Here is a 14,036-nt window from a genome sequence, read left to right on the forward strand (position 1 = left end):
AAACTCCTTTACTACTTTAAGTGTCTCATTTCCTAATCTAATTCCCTCAGCATCACCCGATTTAATTTGACTACATTCCATTATCCTCGTTTTGCTTTTGTTAATGTTCATCTTATATCCTCCTTTCAAGACACTGTCCAATCCGTTCAACTGCTCTTCCAAGTCCTTTGCCGTCTCTGACAGAATTACAATGTCATCGGCGAACCTCAAAGTTTTTACTTCGTCTCCATGAATTTTAATACCTACTCCAAATTTTTCTTTTGTTTCCTTTACTGCTTGCTCAATATACAGATTGAATAACATTGGGGAGAGGCTACAACCCTGTCTCACTCCTTTCCCAACCACTGCTTCCCTTTCATGCCCCTCGACTCTTATGACTGCCATCTGGTTTCTGTACAAATTATAAATAGCCTTTCGCTCCCTGTATTTTACCCCTGCCACCTTTAGAATTTGAAAAAGAGTATTCCAGTCAACATTGTCAAAAGCTTTCTCTAAGTCTACAAATGCTAGAAACGTAGGTTTGCCTTTTCTTAATCTTTCTTCTAAGATAAGTCGTAAGGTCAGTATTGCCTCACGTGTTCCAACATTTCGACGGAATCCAAACTGATCCTCCCCGAGGTCTGCATCTACCAGTTTTTCCATTCGTCTGTAAAGAATTCGCGTTAGTATTTTGCAGCCGTGGCTTATTAAACTGATAGTTCGGTAATTTTCACATCTGTCAGCACCTGCTTTCTTTGGGATTGGAATTATTATATTCTTCTTGAAGTCTGAGGGTATTTCGCCTGTCTCATACATCTTGCTCACCAGCTGGTAGAGTTTTGTCATGATTGGCTCTCCCAAGGCCGTCAGTAGTTCTAATGGAATGTTGTCTACTCCGGGGGCCTTGTTTCGACTCAGGTCTTTCAGTGCTCTGTCAAACTCTTCACGCAGTATTGTATCTCCCATTTCGTCTTCATCTACATCCTCTTCTATTTCCATAATATTGTCCTCAAGTACATCGCCCTTGTATAAACCTTCTATATACTCCTTCCACCTTTCTGCCTTCCCTTCTTTGCTTAGAACTGGGCTGCCATCTGAGCTCTTGATATTCATACACGTGGTTCTCTTCTCTCCAAAGGTCTCTTTAATTTTCCTGTAGGCAGTATCTATCTTACCCCTAGTGAGATAAGCTTCTACATCCTTACATTTGTCCTCTAGCCATCCCTGTTTAGCCATTTTGCACTTCCTGTCGATCTCATTTTTGAGACGTTTGTATTCCTTTTTGCCTGCTTCATTTACTGCATTTTTATATTTTCTCCTTTCATCAATTAAATTCAATATTTCTTCTGTTACCCAAGGATTTCTAGCAGCCCTCGTCTTTGTTCCTACTTTATCCTCTGCTGCCTTCACTACTACATCCCTCAGAGCTACCCATTCTTCTTCTACTGTATTTCTTTCCCCTATTCCTGTCAATTGTTCCCTTATGCTCTCTCTGAAACTCTGTACAACCTCTGGTTCTTTCAGTTTATCCAGGTCCCATCTCTTTAATTTCTCACATTTTTGCAGTTTCTTCAGTTTTAATCTACAGGTCATAACCAATAGATTGTGGTCAGAGTCCACATCTGCCCCTGGAAATGTCTTACAACTTAAAACCTGGTTCCTAAATCTCTGTCTTACCATTATATAATCTATCTGATACCTTTTAGTATCTCCAGGGTTCTTCCACGTATACAACCTTCTTTCATGATTCTTAAACCAAGTGTTAGCTATGATTAAGTTGTGCTCTGTGCAAAATTCTACTAGGCGGCTTCCTCTTTCATTTCTTAGCCCCAATCCATATTCACCTACTATGTTTCCTTCTCTCCCTTTTCCTACACTCGAATTCCAGTCACCCATTACTATTAAATTTTCGTCTCCCTTCACTATTTGAATAATTTCTTTTATTTCATCATACATTTCTTCAATTTCTTCATCATCTGCAGAGCTAGTAGGCATATAAACTTGTACTACTGTAGTAGGTGTGGGCTTCGTATCTATCTTGGCCACAATAATGCGTTCACTATGCTGTTTGTAGTAGCTTACCCGCATTCCTATTTTCCTATTCATAATTAAACCTACTCCTGCATTACCCCTATTTGATTTTGTGTTTATAACCCTGTAGTCACCTGACCAGAAGTCTTGTTCCTCCTGCCACCGAACCTCACTAATTCCCACTATATCTAACTTTAACCTATCCATTTCCCTTTTTAAATTTTCTAACCTACCTGCCCGATTAAGGGATCTGACATTCCACGCTCCGATCCGTAGAACGCCAGTTTTCTTTCTCCTGATAACGACATCCTCCTGAGTAGTCCCCGCCCGGAGATCCGAATGGGGGACTATTTTACCTCCGGAATATTTTACCCAAGAGGATGCCATCATCATTTAATCATACAGTAAAGCTGCATGTCCTCGGGAAAAATTACGGCTGTAGTTTCCCCTTGCTTTCAGCCGTTCGCAGTACCAGCACAGCAAGGCCGTTTGGTTATTGTTACAAGGCCAGATCAGTCAATCATCCAGACTGTTGCCCCTGCAACTACTGAAAAGGCTGCTGCCCCTCTTCAGGAACCACACGTTTGTCTGGCCTCTCAACAGATACCCCTCCGTTGTGGTTGCACCTACGGTACGGCCATCTGTATCGCTGAGGCACGCAAGCCTCCCCACCAACGGCAAGGTCCATGGTTCATGGGGGGTTTAGAGCATTGTAGAATTAATTTTATTGTTGCCTTACTACAGCACATAAATGACATAAGGATGCCCCTCAACTTTTCTGCTGTCACAGTCTCACGTAAATTGACATAAAATATGGTGACGGACACAACATTGTTTACTTGCTAAAATAATAATTCACTTTGATGTGATTAGCAAGAACTTCTGAAGTGCATTTGTGCCCAGAAACATATTCAGTGTCTTTATCCGAGTCCTAATTATCCACATCATCCTTGGATTTGTACAAATCGTTCCTGGAATGCAGTATCCTAACATGAACACCACACACGTTACTAGTACTGGCAGTCATGTTTTTGGCACTTTTCACTGCTTGCTTGCAGACATCCTGATAAAAGTTGCAATAGGTTAGAATCTGAGATAGACTCCCATTTCTCTGTTTATTGGCCTTACTAATATGAATAAAGTACGTCATTTTACATGTTTTACATGCAATAATTCAGTTTCTCATCTGCTGTCCCTTCCACTGCTTACAGCCGAGGTCTTCAGTTATAGAGTGTGGCTGAATGTCCGCCAGTGTGTGGCAAGACTAGTATACCCTGTAGTCATACCTTTTATGATCAAGGTACCAATTGGCATTTCCAGAAGCATACTGTAAGAACCCAGACTGCAGTTCACACCAGAAACATGTAGAGGACTGTGTGGATGTTTGATTGGCTTGTCTGGTCCCATGATTTTTCACCCATAGAGCATGTCTGGGGTACAATAGGAATATGTAGGCCAGCACTCTTCATGAAGTGATACAATGGATATTTCCATAAATGCAGCAATGAATACAAGAGTATATTTGGTCCATGGATGGAGGGAGGGGGGGGGGGGGGGAGGGAGGGGCAGGGCACACTTCCTGCTGGTGCTGATAGTGGCCATCAGTAGTGGAGTTTTGATTTATGAGAGACATAGGACATAGGATCGGCGAAGGTATTCCATTTGTTTGGGATGTGGATACAAGAGACCAAACAGATGCGGAATACGAGGTGGAGTGCATGACAGTGCAGGATATGGGGGGGGGGGGGGGTGTTAGTTATGGATCATACGTGGAACATGTCAAAATACACACACACACACACACACACACACACACACACACACACACACACACACACACACACACATGTACAGGGTGAACCAGACCACCAATGACACCGAAGCACAAATAAAGCCATTTGAGTATTTATTATCAAATTATCAATCTGTTCATTCCACCTACTTCATTATTAATCCCAAAAGCCAACAAATATTTTAATGTATAGAACAATTCATTTATTAATAGTGTGATAATTACAATTATCTGACATTACATAATAACAGTTTCTGTAATATTATAGTTAAACTAATTGCAGTGAATGGAGAAAAACAGAAAATTATCTCGTGTGGATAACAGATCATACAGCTGAGAAAGCCTTAACAGCATGAGCAGTCACTGTAGTTTTTGGAAGTCCCTCAAATATATTTGGTAAGTCATTCATGTGTTTCAAAAACAGAAGGGAACCAAATCTTTTGAGTTTGGCTTTGCCTTACTTCTACCTGATTCATATTTTTGTTTATGAATATGTTCATGTGAATCTTTGTTTCCCTTTATGAGAAAGTATGGTTTTTTTAAGAAACCATTGTATATTGGTGTGTAACTTTCTTTACTTTGAACAGTGTCCTTTAAATAGAGTCCTTACATCAAACCAACATCTAGATGGCTGTGGACAAGTTGTTTACTACAGACTCACTCTTATACTCAGCCACAGAAAGTCATGTGTGGAATTTGATGCAAAGGAATGAGACTGACACAGCAAATTTACAGACATCCGTATTTGTTTGTTCCACTAATGGAAACACTACCACAAGTCATTTCACATGAAACTGCACCAGAGTTTCGCCATTTTTGCTTTCTGACAGAATTCATATGAGTGTCAAAACATGCTTGTGTACTGATTTGCCAGAACAAATAGCTCTTTAATAGTTTGAGCCGTCTTGTTCCTTTTTGTCACACTAGATAAATCTCCAGTCCTGCAAAGGAGCTATGGACAACACCTTTAATAACTGAACACTTAAGTTTCTCCTGATCAATGTTTCATCATCAGTGATATGTTTCTGGTAACACCTTTAGCTTAGCAGCGATGGTAGCATTCACGCAGATGCTACCAATATAATAAATGCATGTAGGGCAACATGGGCAACATCTGCAGGTACATTATTTTTGTATTAACAAGCCCTTCATGCTGTATTGTTCTCAGTATCAAATACAGATAGTGCAGACATTAAAGATCTCAGCAAGTGTGAGTCTGCTCTTTATGTTTTGCATGTGAGGATATTGATAACGTAATTAAAATTGAAGACCACTGTCCTCATACTGCACATTTGTGTCTGAAAGTCATAGTACAATCTAGAATTACTGCCTTGTATTTAGGTATTTACAATCATTCATCCTGTCACATCTCATTTAATAATAATAATAATTTCACTGACAGCATAACTAAATGTCATCAGAGCAGAACACCTACTCTTCCCGGCTCCAGCACATACATTTATCTCCTGCTTTGTGTACCTGTTTTTAAAATCTAATTCACTAACTTGCGTTTGTGTATAATTAGGGTCATGGTAGGTACTAGGTTGTTTACATGGTTTCTATTGAAAACAAACAGCTTGAGCCAAATACAATCACAACCATGTCATACTCATATGTTTAATATTAAATGTTATCCAGTGTCGGTAGATAACTGGCATAAATTTTCAATAATAGTGCGGCTAGGTAGGCTGTAATTCTGAGTTCTCTTTGTGTCACTGTCTCCCTTGTAGTGTAATTTTGTAGTGAATGATGAAATAGTTTTGAGATTTCACAACTGTGGTTACACTGGCTGCTAGTCAGTGACCGTTACCTGCTTAGTATTTCTGCAAACTGATACTGAATTGATGTGTCTACTGTCTGACATGGCAGGATGTGAGGTCAGTTTGTAAAGATTTTATTTTCTTAGTGTAATAACTGCCCTCTGCTGCCTCTTACTGGGTATGCCCTTAGCAAGATCTGATTGTCATTTATACAAATGAATAAAGATTAGTTAATGAGAAAGACCTGTAAGATGAAAGGTCTTGGCTAACCACAAAAAAATACAAACAGGAAAGTTTTCCTTTTGTAATGCTGACAGAATGTCATTAGTAAAATAACCTTTGGCTGCTCCTATAGGCAAGACACTCTAAAAGTCAAAGTAGAATGCCATCAAAAGTTTCGTGTTGTAAAAACATGAAGCTTTTCTGAGGAACAGCACCCATTCATACCATACACAGAGATAGATGATAATTAACCATTGTTAAAATAAACCTTGGCTTTTATTGGCCATCTATCTGTGTATGAGGCTATAATAAATTACAATTGGTATCAGAGGCAATGATGTCAATCACCACAATTCTAACTCTGCCTGCAATCTCCATGTTGAACATGTACAGATCATTAGCCTATGCTAACATTTCAGACCTCTACCCTCCATCAACGCTAATTTCTCACATATAACATCCATCACTGCAGGCTGTTCACCTCCAATCGCCCAACAGTACTTCCATCACTGCTGGCGACTTAATTGGGTGGCCTCACAGCTTCTCCACAGTCCTTGAAGCTAGCACCGTTCAAATCTGAGACATACTTTTTCTTCAGAATGTGCAATTTATTCTCAATCTATGGAACATCATTGTATTACAGAATAACTTTTTTTAGCTAGTATACAAGAAAATAATAAATTTCCAATTTTTGAGCATATAATGTTACTGGATAGATAAAAATCTACTCACTCTCTCCACTCTTCTCTGTCTTGCTTATTACCCTCTCTTTCACCACGAAGCTCTCAAGTTTTCAAACCTCATCTGGAGCAGTCCCCAAGAATCAATCTTACCTTCTCATCCCATCTGGTAAGTCTCTCCTGAACCAGGGTCATGGCCAATTTTTCCAAACTCTCCCAATTTCTTACTCTCACCAGTCCTTTTTCTTCAACCATCTTTCTTCCCCTTCAACCCTTTTGCCAGAAGAAGGAGCCAATGGCTCTGAAACCTTGCAAATTTTCTTAACCTTTATAGGTGTGAGTTCTCCTGCCACCACTTGGTGAGTAGATTTTTCATCTACCCAGGTACATTAGAAGTACCTCTGAGTAGCAATACTGAACTTACCACATCATCTGCTACAATTATAACTATGTTTGGTTGCTCTGGGGTTCCACTTATGAAATTCCAAAGAACAGTAAAACATAGGAGTCTTCCTGACACCCACCTGTAAACCAAACCAATGAAAAATATCCTACCATTTAATGAAATGCAAGACACAATTTTACCTAGTTATTTGATTACTGTTTATAGGGGACACATTTAAATACACATGCAAGGAAGAACAGTCCAATATGCAACTTCTGTCAAATTAAATTACACAGAATATTTTTTACCTACATGCAGAATGATCATGTATTTATAGTCAAACATAAACAAGGCAATGAGTTCCTAAATCTAGATATTCAGATAACTTGAAATGGTGGATATTTCCAGTTTCTTACTCTCCCCTAGCATAAAGCAAGAAATTTGAATCCCTACTGATTCAAAAGGAAATTAAAAACATGCCTCGTTAACCACTCTTTCCACGAAGTATCTGAGTTTCTACACTCAGAGATTGAAAAGTTCTGTTAGCAGCATGGCAAGCACTAGTGTCTGTCAGAAAACAGTATGACAAGTAGTACTGCACTGTAAATAAGACTCAGTATTTAGAGCTATAAAAATATTTTATTCAAAAATACCATTAATTAAGTAAATATTAAGTTACTAATAGTAGATAAACAGCAACGATATAGTAAAACTGGAGGAGCAGCTTCTTTCAAAACAGAAGATTTCTTATTAATTTACTTCATTAAATTTAGATGGCAAAAATCTGACCAACACTATGGGGTACAGTCACAAGTTTATTTACTGTTCATACAGTATACAGATTAAGACTTTATGATATCTTCGTCTTATGTTGACATATACCTTGACTCATGAAAATAATGTTAGTACTGCATTTGAAAAAGACTTACAAGATGAAAGTGTCACATATGAGTTCTCATTTGTTAATATCATATGACACATGGCTGCATACAGATCTCTCTTACAAGATGCTATGGATACTTGCATGGATCTGCCAGTAGCATTAAATCTGTGAACATTATCCATCCAGTCCCAGGATATTGAAATGTTGTCATTAGGTTATTTAGGGTAAATAATATTGAAAGAGAGAGCTTCAGAACAAATAAAGTTGTAGTTGAAACAGCAGCTAGCAAAATATGCATAGAAACTGTAACTTGGACCAAACTGTAGCGACACTAAAATTTAATGGACAATCCTGCAGGAATATGTGGCAAAGCATTGCAACAGCCATTGATAGATGGCAAGTGTAGGGTTTAGTGATTTTGGTTGCTGAGAGCATCAGTAGAAGTGGAGCATTGGCATAACAGGTGTGCTGCTATCTTGAGTAAGTAGCTGTCATTTTGTTAACAGTTTCACTGGCATTCCTGGAGTTCTCTAGGACATGGTGGCTGCACTGGCTGAGGACACCACTTGTAGCAGCCAGCAGCTGTCGCAAGCCTGGGTCCCCTTGCAGTACCAGCTTCCTGCACTAAGTCCACCTTTTGGACTTAGTGCCACAGTGCAGCGGGCCATCCCAGGCTCACCTCATCAGCGAGCCAGACTCCTGTGCATGGCAGCTGTCTTCAGCCTTTGCAATATGTCTGTGTCTGCACCACTTGTCAACAACCACTGGGACACAGTCATTCACTGCAGAGCTGGCTACTGCAGCAAGCTTGACAGTCACCTCTGTGTTCTACAGGCAGAAGGTGTTTTTGGTGCAGCTCACGCTGTGTCACATGTCACAGTCTGAACACAGGCATCATTAAAGTGAAGTACACCCAGCTAGCTGGAAGCTGATTGTCAGCTTGCCCAACACCCTGCTCTCTTCATGTTGAGTGGGGTCATGGTGACTATCCCATATCAGTGGAGAACAGATGTACGAGTAAAATAAAGTGGTGATTTTGAGAGTTAAGTCTCTCTGGGCCTTCACCAGCCTGCTATCCCATCTCAACCCACCACTGGCTACAACAATGCATTACTGACACATCACCTCATCCACTGTCCGCTATAGTTGGCATCAGAAATAGTGGTGTCATCTTCAGTGGGCAGCACGATTTGCCATCCATGCAGCATGGTTTCTGGACTGGGACCTGCAGTTTCAACACAATGAGGTCAGTGAGAGAACTGTTGGCTATTTTTGGTGTGTGTGACAGGTATGGGATCCAGGTATCAATTTCAATATAGAATAAGATTTTCACTCTGCAGCGGAGTGTGCACTGATATGAAACTTCCTGACAGATTAAAACTGTGTGCCGGACCGAGACTCGAACTTGGGACCTTTGCCTTTTGCGGGCAAGTGCTCTACCAACTGAGCTACCCAAGCACGACTCACACCCCATCCTCACAGCTAAGTGCTCTACCAACTGAGCTACCCAAGCACGAAAGCTATGCTGTGAGGATGAGGTGTGAGTCGTGCTTTGCTAAGAGGACGGGGCATGAGTCATGCTTGGGTAGCTCAGTTGGTAGAGCACTTGCCCGCGAAAGGCAAAGGTCCCGATTTCGAGTTTCAGTCCAGCACACAGTTTTAATCTGCCAGGAAGTTTCAATTTCACCATAACTTAAAGGTTACTTTGTTTAGGCCATAGGACTAGTTGATCTTTCTGAATTTGAGGGTAACTGCAGACACAGTAGTTGGAGCATGTTAAATGTTTGCAGCATAATCTGCTTGAGTATACTGCTATGTGTTGAAAAGAAACTTAATAATTTTTTGTTATTGATAAATGTACAGGTAATTATTCGACCCTCATACCAAACATTCATTTCAAAAGTATTTAACACCGGCAGACAAAAGAAGATTTACACTCTCCGTTTGCTAGTTTTAGTAATCGTTACCTTCTGTTGTTCTCATGTCCTGGTGGTAAGACGTATAAATGAAGTGTCCCTTAATTTTAAGTAATATTGTGCTAAATAATGAAAGCAACTTCTGAAACAATATGATTTTCCTATTTACAGTACCATGAATTCCAGCTCCTACAACTCTGGAATATTATTATTATTATTTTAATTTTGTATAGAGAATTTAGATGGGGGCTACAATCTTCACAATGACACTGCTCAACAATAGAGGTATGTGAATGTGTTCATCTCTTTCCCTTCATGGCCGCCAATGCCAACTTCAACATTTAGATCATATTTGCTGCAACATTCAGAACCTGCAATCTTCCTTTTCATTTAATTACAAAGTCTGATTATTTTCTTTCTCAGGTGAATAAATGGATTCTAACCACAATTCACTTTACCCAGGCCACGGGAAATGATAGTACTTAGAATATACGTGCCTCTATCCAAATCATATGTTCGCATACAACTCAGTCGGTACTGACTTAACTATACTTGTGACCCATTTCCCTTACAGTATTAATTCTTATTTTGAACCACTCACTTGTGAATGTATGTGCCCTCTTATTTTGCGTAGTCAGTCGGCTGTATTCCTTAGTAAAGCTACTTTTAATATTCAGTGACTTAGTTTCCACAGGTGACCTTTGCCTCTGCCACAATTGCACTTCAAGCGAAATATTTATTACATGACATTCATACTAATTCTAATTTCAAAATTACAATTCCGGCTGACTAAGCTTCTAACAATTTAACAGGGCGGTTACAGTGTGCCGACTCAGTATCTGTAATTTGTACTACTTGTCATTGTTATGGAAACTTTGCAAGGCAATGCCTGGAGTCTAAATGGTTAATGATAAGGATTTATGGTTAATAATAAGGCATAAAGTGTAATCTGTTGGTGATTTTCAGTCTGTGAATTTTTGTGTATTTCTACTGTGTGTGAATAAGGGGTAAAGGCGTCACAGTGGCAGAGCCAGAGACACAAATGTACTGCCTCTGGATACGAAATTCCCTATTTTGGATCCAGAGGCAGTACATTTGTTTATGATAAAGGAAGTACAATTGCCAGCAGGGAACATGAGTTGTGAGGAAAAATTGCAGAGGATGAGCAAGTAACATTTTTTTCTGGTCACCATACCATGAGGTGGATCCAGCTGCCACTAGCCTAATCATTCCCTTTTTTGGGAGGTCATCTGAGGATATAGTATTGTTTAGTGTATCAGTGAATGCACAATCCTCACAGCCGTTAAACAATTGTTAACCCAGTCAGCCATCACGCCATAATCTGCCCTGCTCGTTTAGCAGTCAACATTTTCTCGGAGTCTCAACAATGACTACTTGATGCCTTTGTAGTCTGGTCCCTTCAATCCCCCACAAACCAACCAACTACTTGGCACACCTGGCACTTGACTATCGATAGTACCCACTTTGACCTGAATGAGGCAAAGATGTATTGTTCTCAATACATAAGGGGCGGTTGACCCCTTACATCCCCCCCCCCCCCCCCAATGAATTTCTTTGAAACTAGAGGTGGGAAAGAATACTGACAGAGCTCACAGTGATAGAAAGAGAATAAACATATAAATAAAAGTAAATTGAAATTTACAAATTGAATTGTAAATCCTCTGACTCCGATTGTAAAATGCCTCTGCAAAACAGATTACATCTTAATTACAAACTATCCTAATGACACAACTCGAAATTGTAATTTGTTGAAACAAAACTATCATATATAGATTACTCCTCTCTACCACAGGTGATGAACTATACAATGCTGGATATCTGTAGAATCATATCGCAACAAAACTATTTTCATTTAAGTTCATCTCAGTGAGGTTTGCTGTCCAGAACACAACCAGAATCCTACTATATTAGTGCCACATATCACAGGAAATAACTACCTCTAATTAGACTAATACCTACTTAACATAATACATCAGAGACCAAAAACATAGTACATTAAAAAAATAATACTTAATACAAATGCAGATAAATAACAATAATTTACTCTATAATCAATACTGTATACATGAATCTATTGTCAGTGTGGTCATTATAAGATCAATCTCTAAAGAAATGTTTTTCTTACTGGTTACTAATTGTGTTTCCTGCTTTTGAGCGTCTATTATGAACACAGTTCACAGAGTGTTTGATACTAGATTACATAAACACGCCCTACAATTTTGAGCATCTATTATTAACACAGTTCACAGAGTGTTCAATATCCAGATCACATTAACACACACTACAATATTCTAAACACTAATACTTCTCACACTATGAAGGATAACTATAACTCAGTTCTTATATGCAATTCATCCCTTAAATATGGATAAGTCTTTTCGCATCACGAAAACCCATAATCTTGCATAGATACAAATATAATAACCAAAAGACAACAGCTGACACTTGAACACCATTTCTCGTGATCTTTACTCTTTTTAAAAAATAATAATAATAATAATAATAATAATAATAATAATAATAATAATAATAAAGAAAGAAAGAAAAAGAAAAAAGAACATCCTGGAACTTCCTGGCAGATTAAAACTGTGTGCCCGACCGAGACTCGAACTCGGGACCTTTGCCTTTCGCGGGCAAGTGCTCTACCATCTGAGCTACCGAAGCACGACTCACGCCCGGTACTCACAGCTTTACTTCTGCCAGTACCTCGTCTCCTACCTTCCAAACTTTACAGAAGCTCTCCTGCGACCTTGCAGAACTAGCACTCCTGAAAAAAAGGATATTGCGGAGACATGACTTAGCCACTGCCTGGGGGATGTTTCCAGAATGAGATTTTCCCTCTGCAGCGGAGTGTGCGCTGATATGATACTTCCTGGCAGATTAAAACTGTGTGCCCGACTGAGACTCGAACTTGGGACCTTTGCCTTTCGCAGCAAAGTTCGAGTCTTGGTCGGGCACACAGTTTTAATCTGCCAGGAAGTTTCATATCAGCGCACACTCCGCTGCAGAGTGAAAATCTCGTTCTGGAAACATCCTCCAGGCAGTGGCTAAGCCATGTCTCCGCAATATCCTTTCTTTCTGGAGTGCTAGTTCTGCAAGGTTCGCAGGAGATCGTCTGTAAAGTTTGGAAGGTAGGAGATGAGGAACTGGCAGAAGTAAAGCTGTGAGTACCAGGCTGAGTCGTGCTTCGGTAGCTCACATGGTAGAGCACTTGCCCGCGAAAGGCAAAGGTTCCAAGTTCGAGTCCCGGTCGGGCACACAGTTTTAATCTGCCAGGAAGTTTCATATCAGCGCACACTCCACTGCAGAGTGAAAATCTCATTCTCAAAAAACATCCTGCCTGTTATGCCTGGTTAGGCCCTACTTCATCAACCTGATTACTTCTGTCCTCTGAGTTGCCCCAATCTTCTCACAGATAGTATCTCTTTATATTTTCAACATGTTTCTTGCCATGCGCTTGACTGGTTTGAGCATATTCCACCTCTACAGTATTGGGGTGTTCAATCTTGATAATTCTATGTGGTCCCTTGTATAGGTTATAGTTTTCACCAATTTATCATGTTTTTCCTGTCTCATTTTCACCTTCTCCCTCATGTTCATTTCTACTAGTTCAAGTTTCCTCTACCAAGTCAGGTTATCTCCTTGCGGGTATTCCACCAACTTAAGAAAAACACTCCAAGTTCCTGATAAAGTTAAGATCTTCTATGGTGAACATCCTGTTGAATCATGCGGTAGGTGGTTCCAAATATGCTCAAATTCTTCTAGGTATCCCTTCCAAGTACCGTGATTCTTGTGACAATAGGTCCGACACAAACGATTTAACTCCCATCACCCATTCAGCCAGATTCGAGGCCAGTCTGTATCTACAGTTGGAAATATGTTATATTTGATGCCTATTCACCATTTCCCTCCAGTCCTTGGATCAGAATTTGGATTCATTATCACTTAGGATTTGTTTCGGTTGACATACATTGCTGAAGTAATCTTTTTCCAATTTATTAGTGATGGCCTTGCTGGTCACTTTCTTTCATGGATAAAACTTCACAAATTTAGATACTAATTCTTCTGCAACTAGAATTTACATGTAATTTCCTTTTTCTGCAGGCAAGGGACTGAACAGGTCCAATGCCAGGATGTCTCTAATTGATTCTGGTAAGAGCGGATGCAGGTAACGTTTATGTTGAACAGTGGTAGTTTTAGTTTTCTGATGTGTATCACAAGTACTCAGCAACTTGTGTGTATGCCTTCCCATGTTGTTGAAGACGCAGTCCAATTTCAGTTTCTCAAAGCAGTTTTTAGGTCCATAATTGGCATTGCTGTAATGTGTGTCCCAGATTAACTTGTCTATTGTACACTCTGGTGTACAT

At 39.7% G+C, this 14,036-nt stretch overlaps 1 protein-coding gene across 5 annotated transcripts in view; it reads right to left on the reverse strand.

Moving 5' to 3' along the window:
* LOC126284387 (arylsulfatase B-like) overlaps positions 1 to 14,036 on the reverse strand; it is a 174,539-nt gene that overhangs the window by 107,088 nt on the left and 53,415 nt on the right. For 3 of the 5 annotated variants that reach the window (XM_049983298.1, XM_049983289.1, XM_049983280.1), the window contains exon 2: positions 6,889 to 6,988. The exons of 1 other annotated variant lie outside the window; for it this stretch is intronic. In XM_049983298.1, the coding sequence (XP_049839255.1) occupies positions 6,889 to 6,988 (100 nt within the window). Of the gene's footprint in view, positions 1 to 6,888; positions 6,989 to 14,036 lie in introns of those variants that run through there. One more of the 5 variants, XM_049983306.1, reaches the window with a different exon arrangement.

The sequence above is a fragment of the Schistocerca gregaria genome, chromosome 1, assembly GCF_023897955.1.
Source record: "Schistocerca gregaria isolate iqSchGreg1 chromosome 1, iqSchGreg1.2, whole genome shotgun sequence".
Taxonomy (NCBI): Eukaryota; Metazoa; Arthropoda; class Insecta; order Orthoptera; family Acrididae; genus Schistocerca; species Schistocerca gregaria.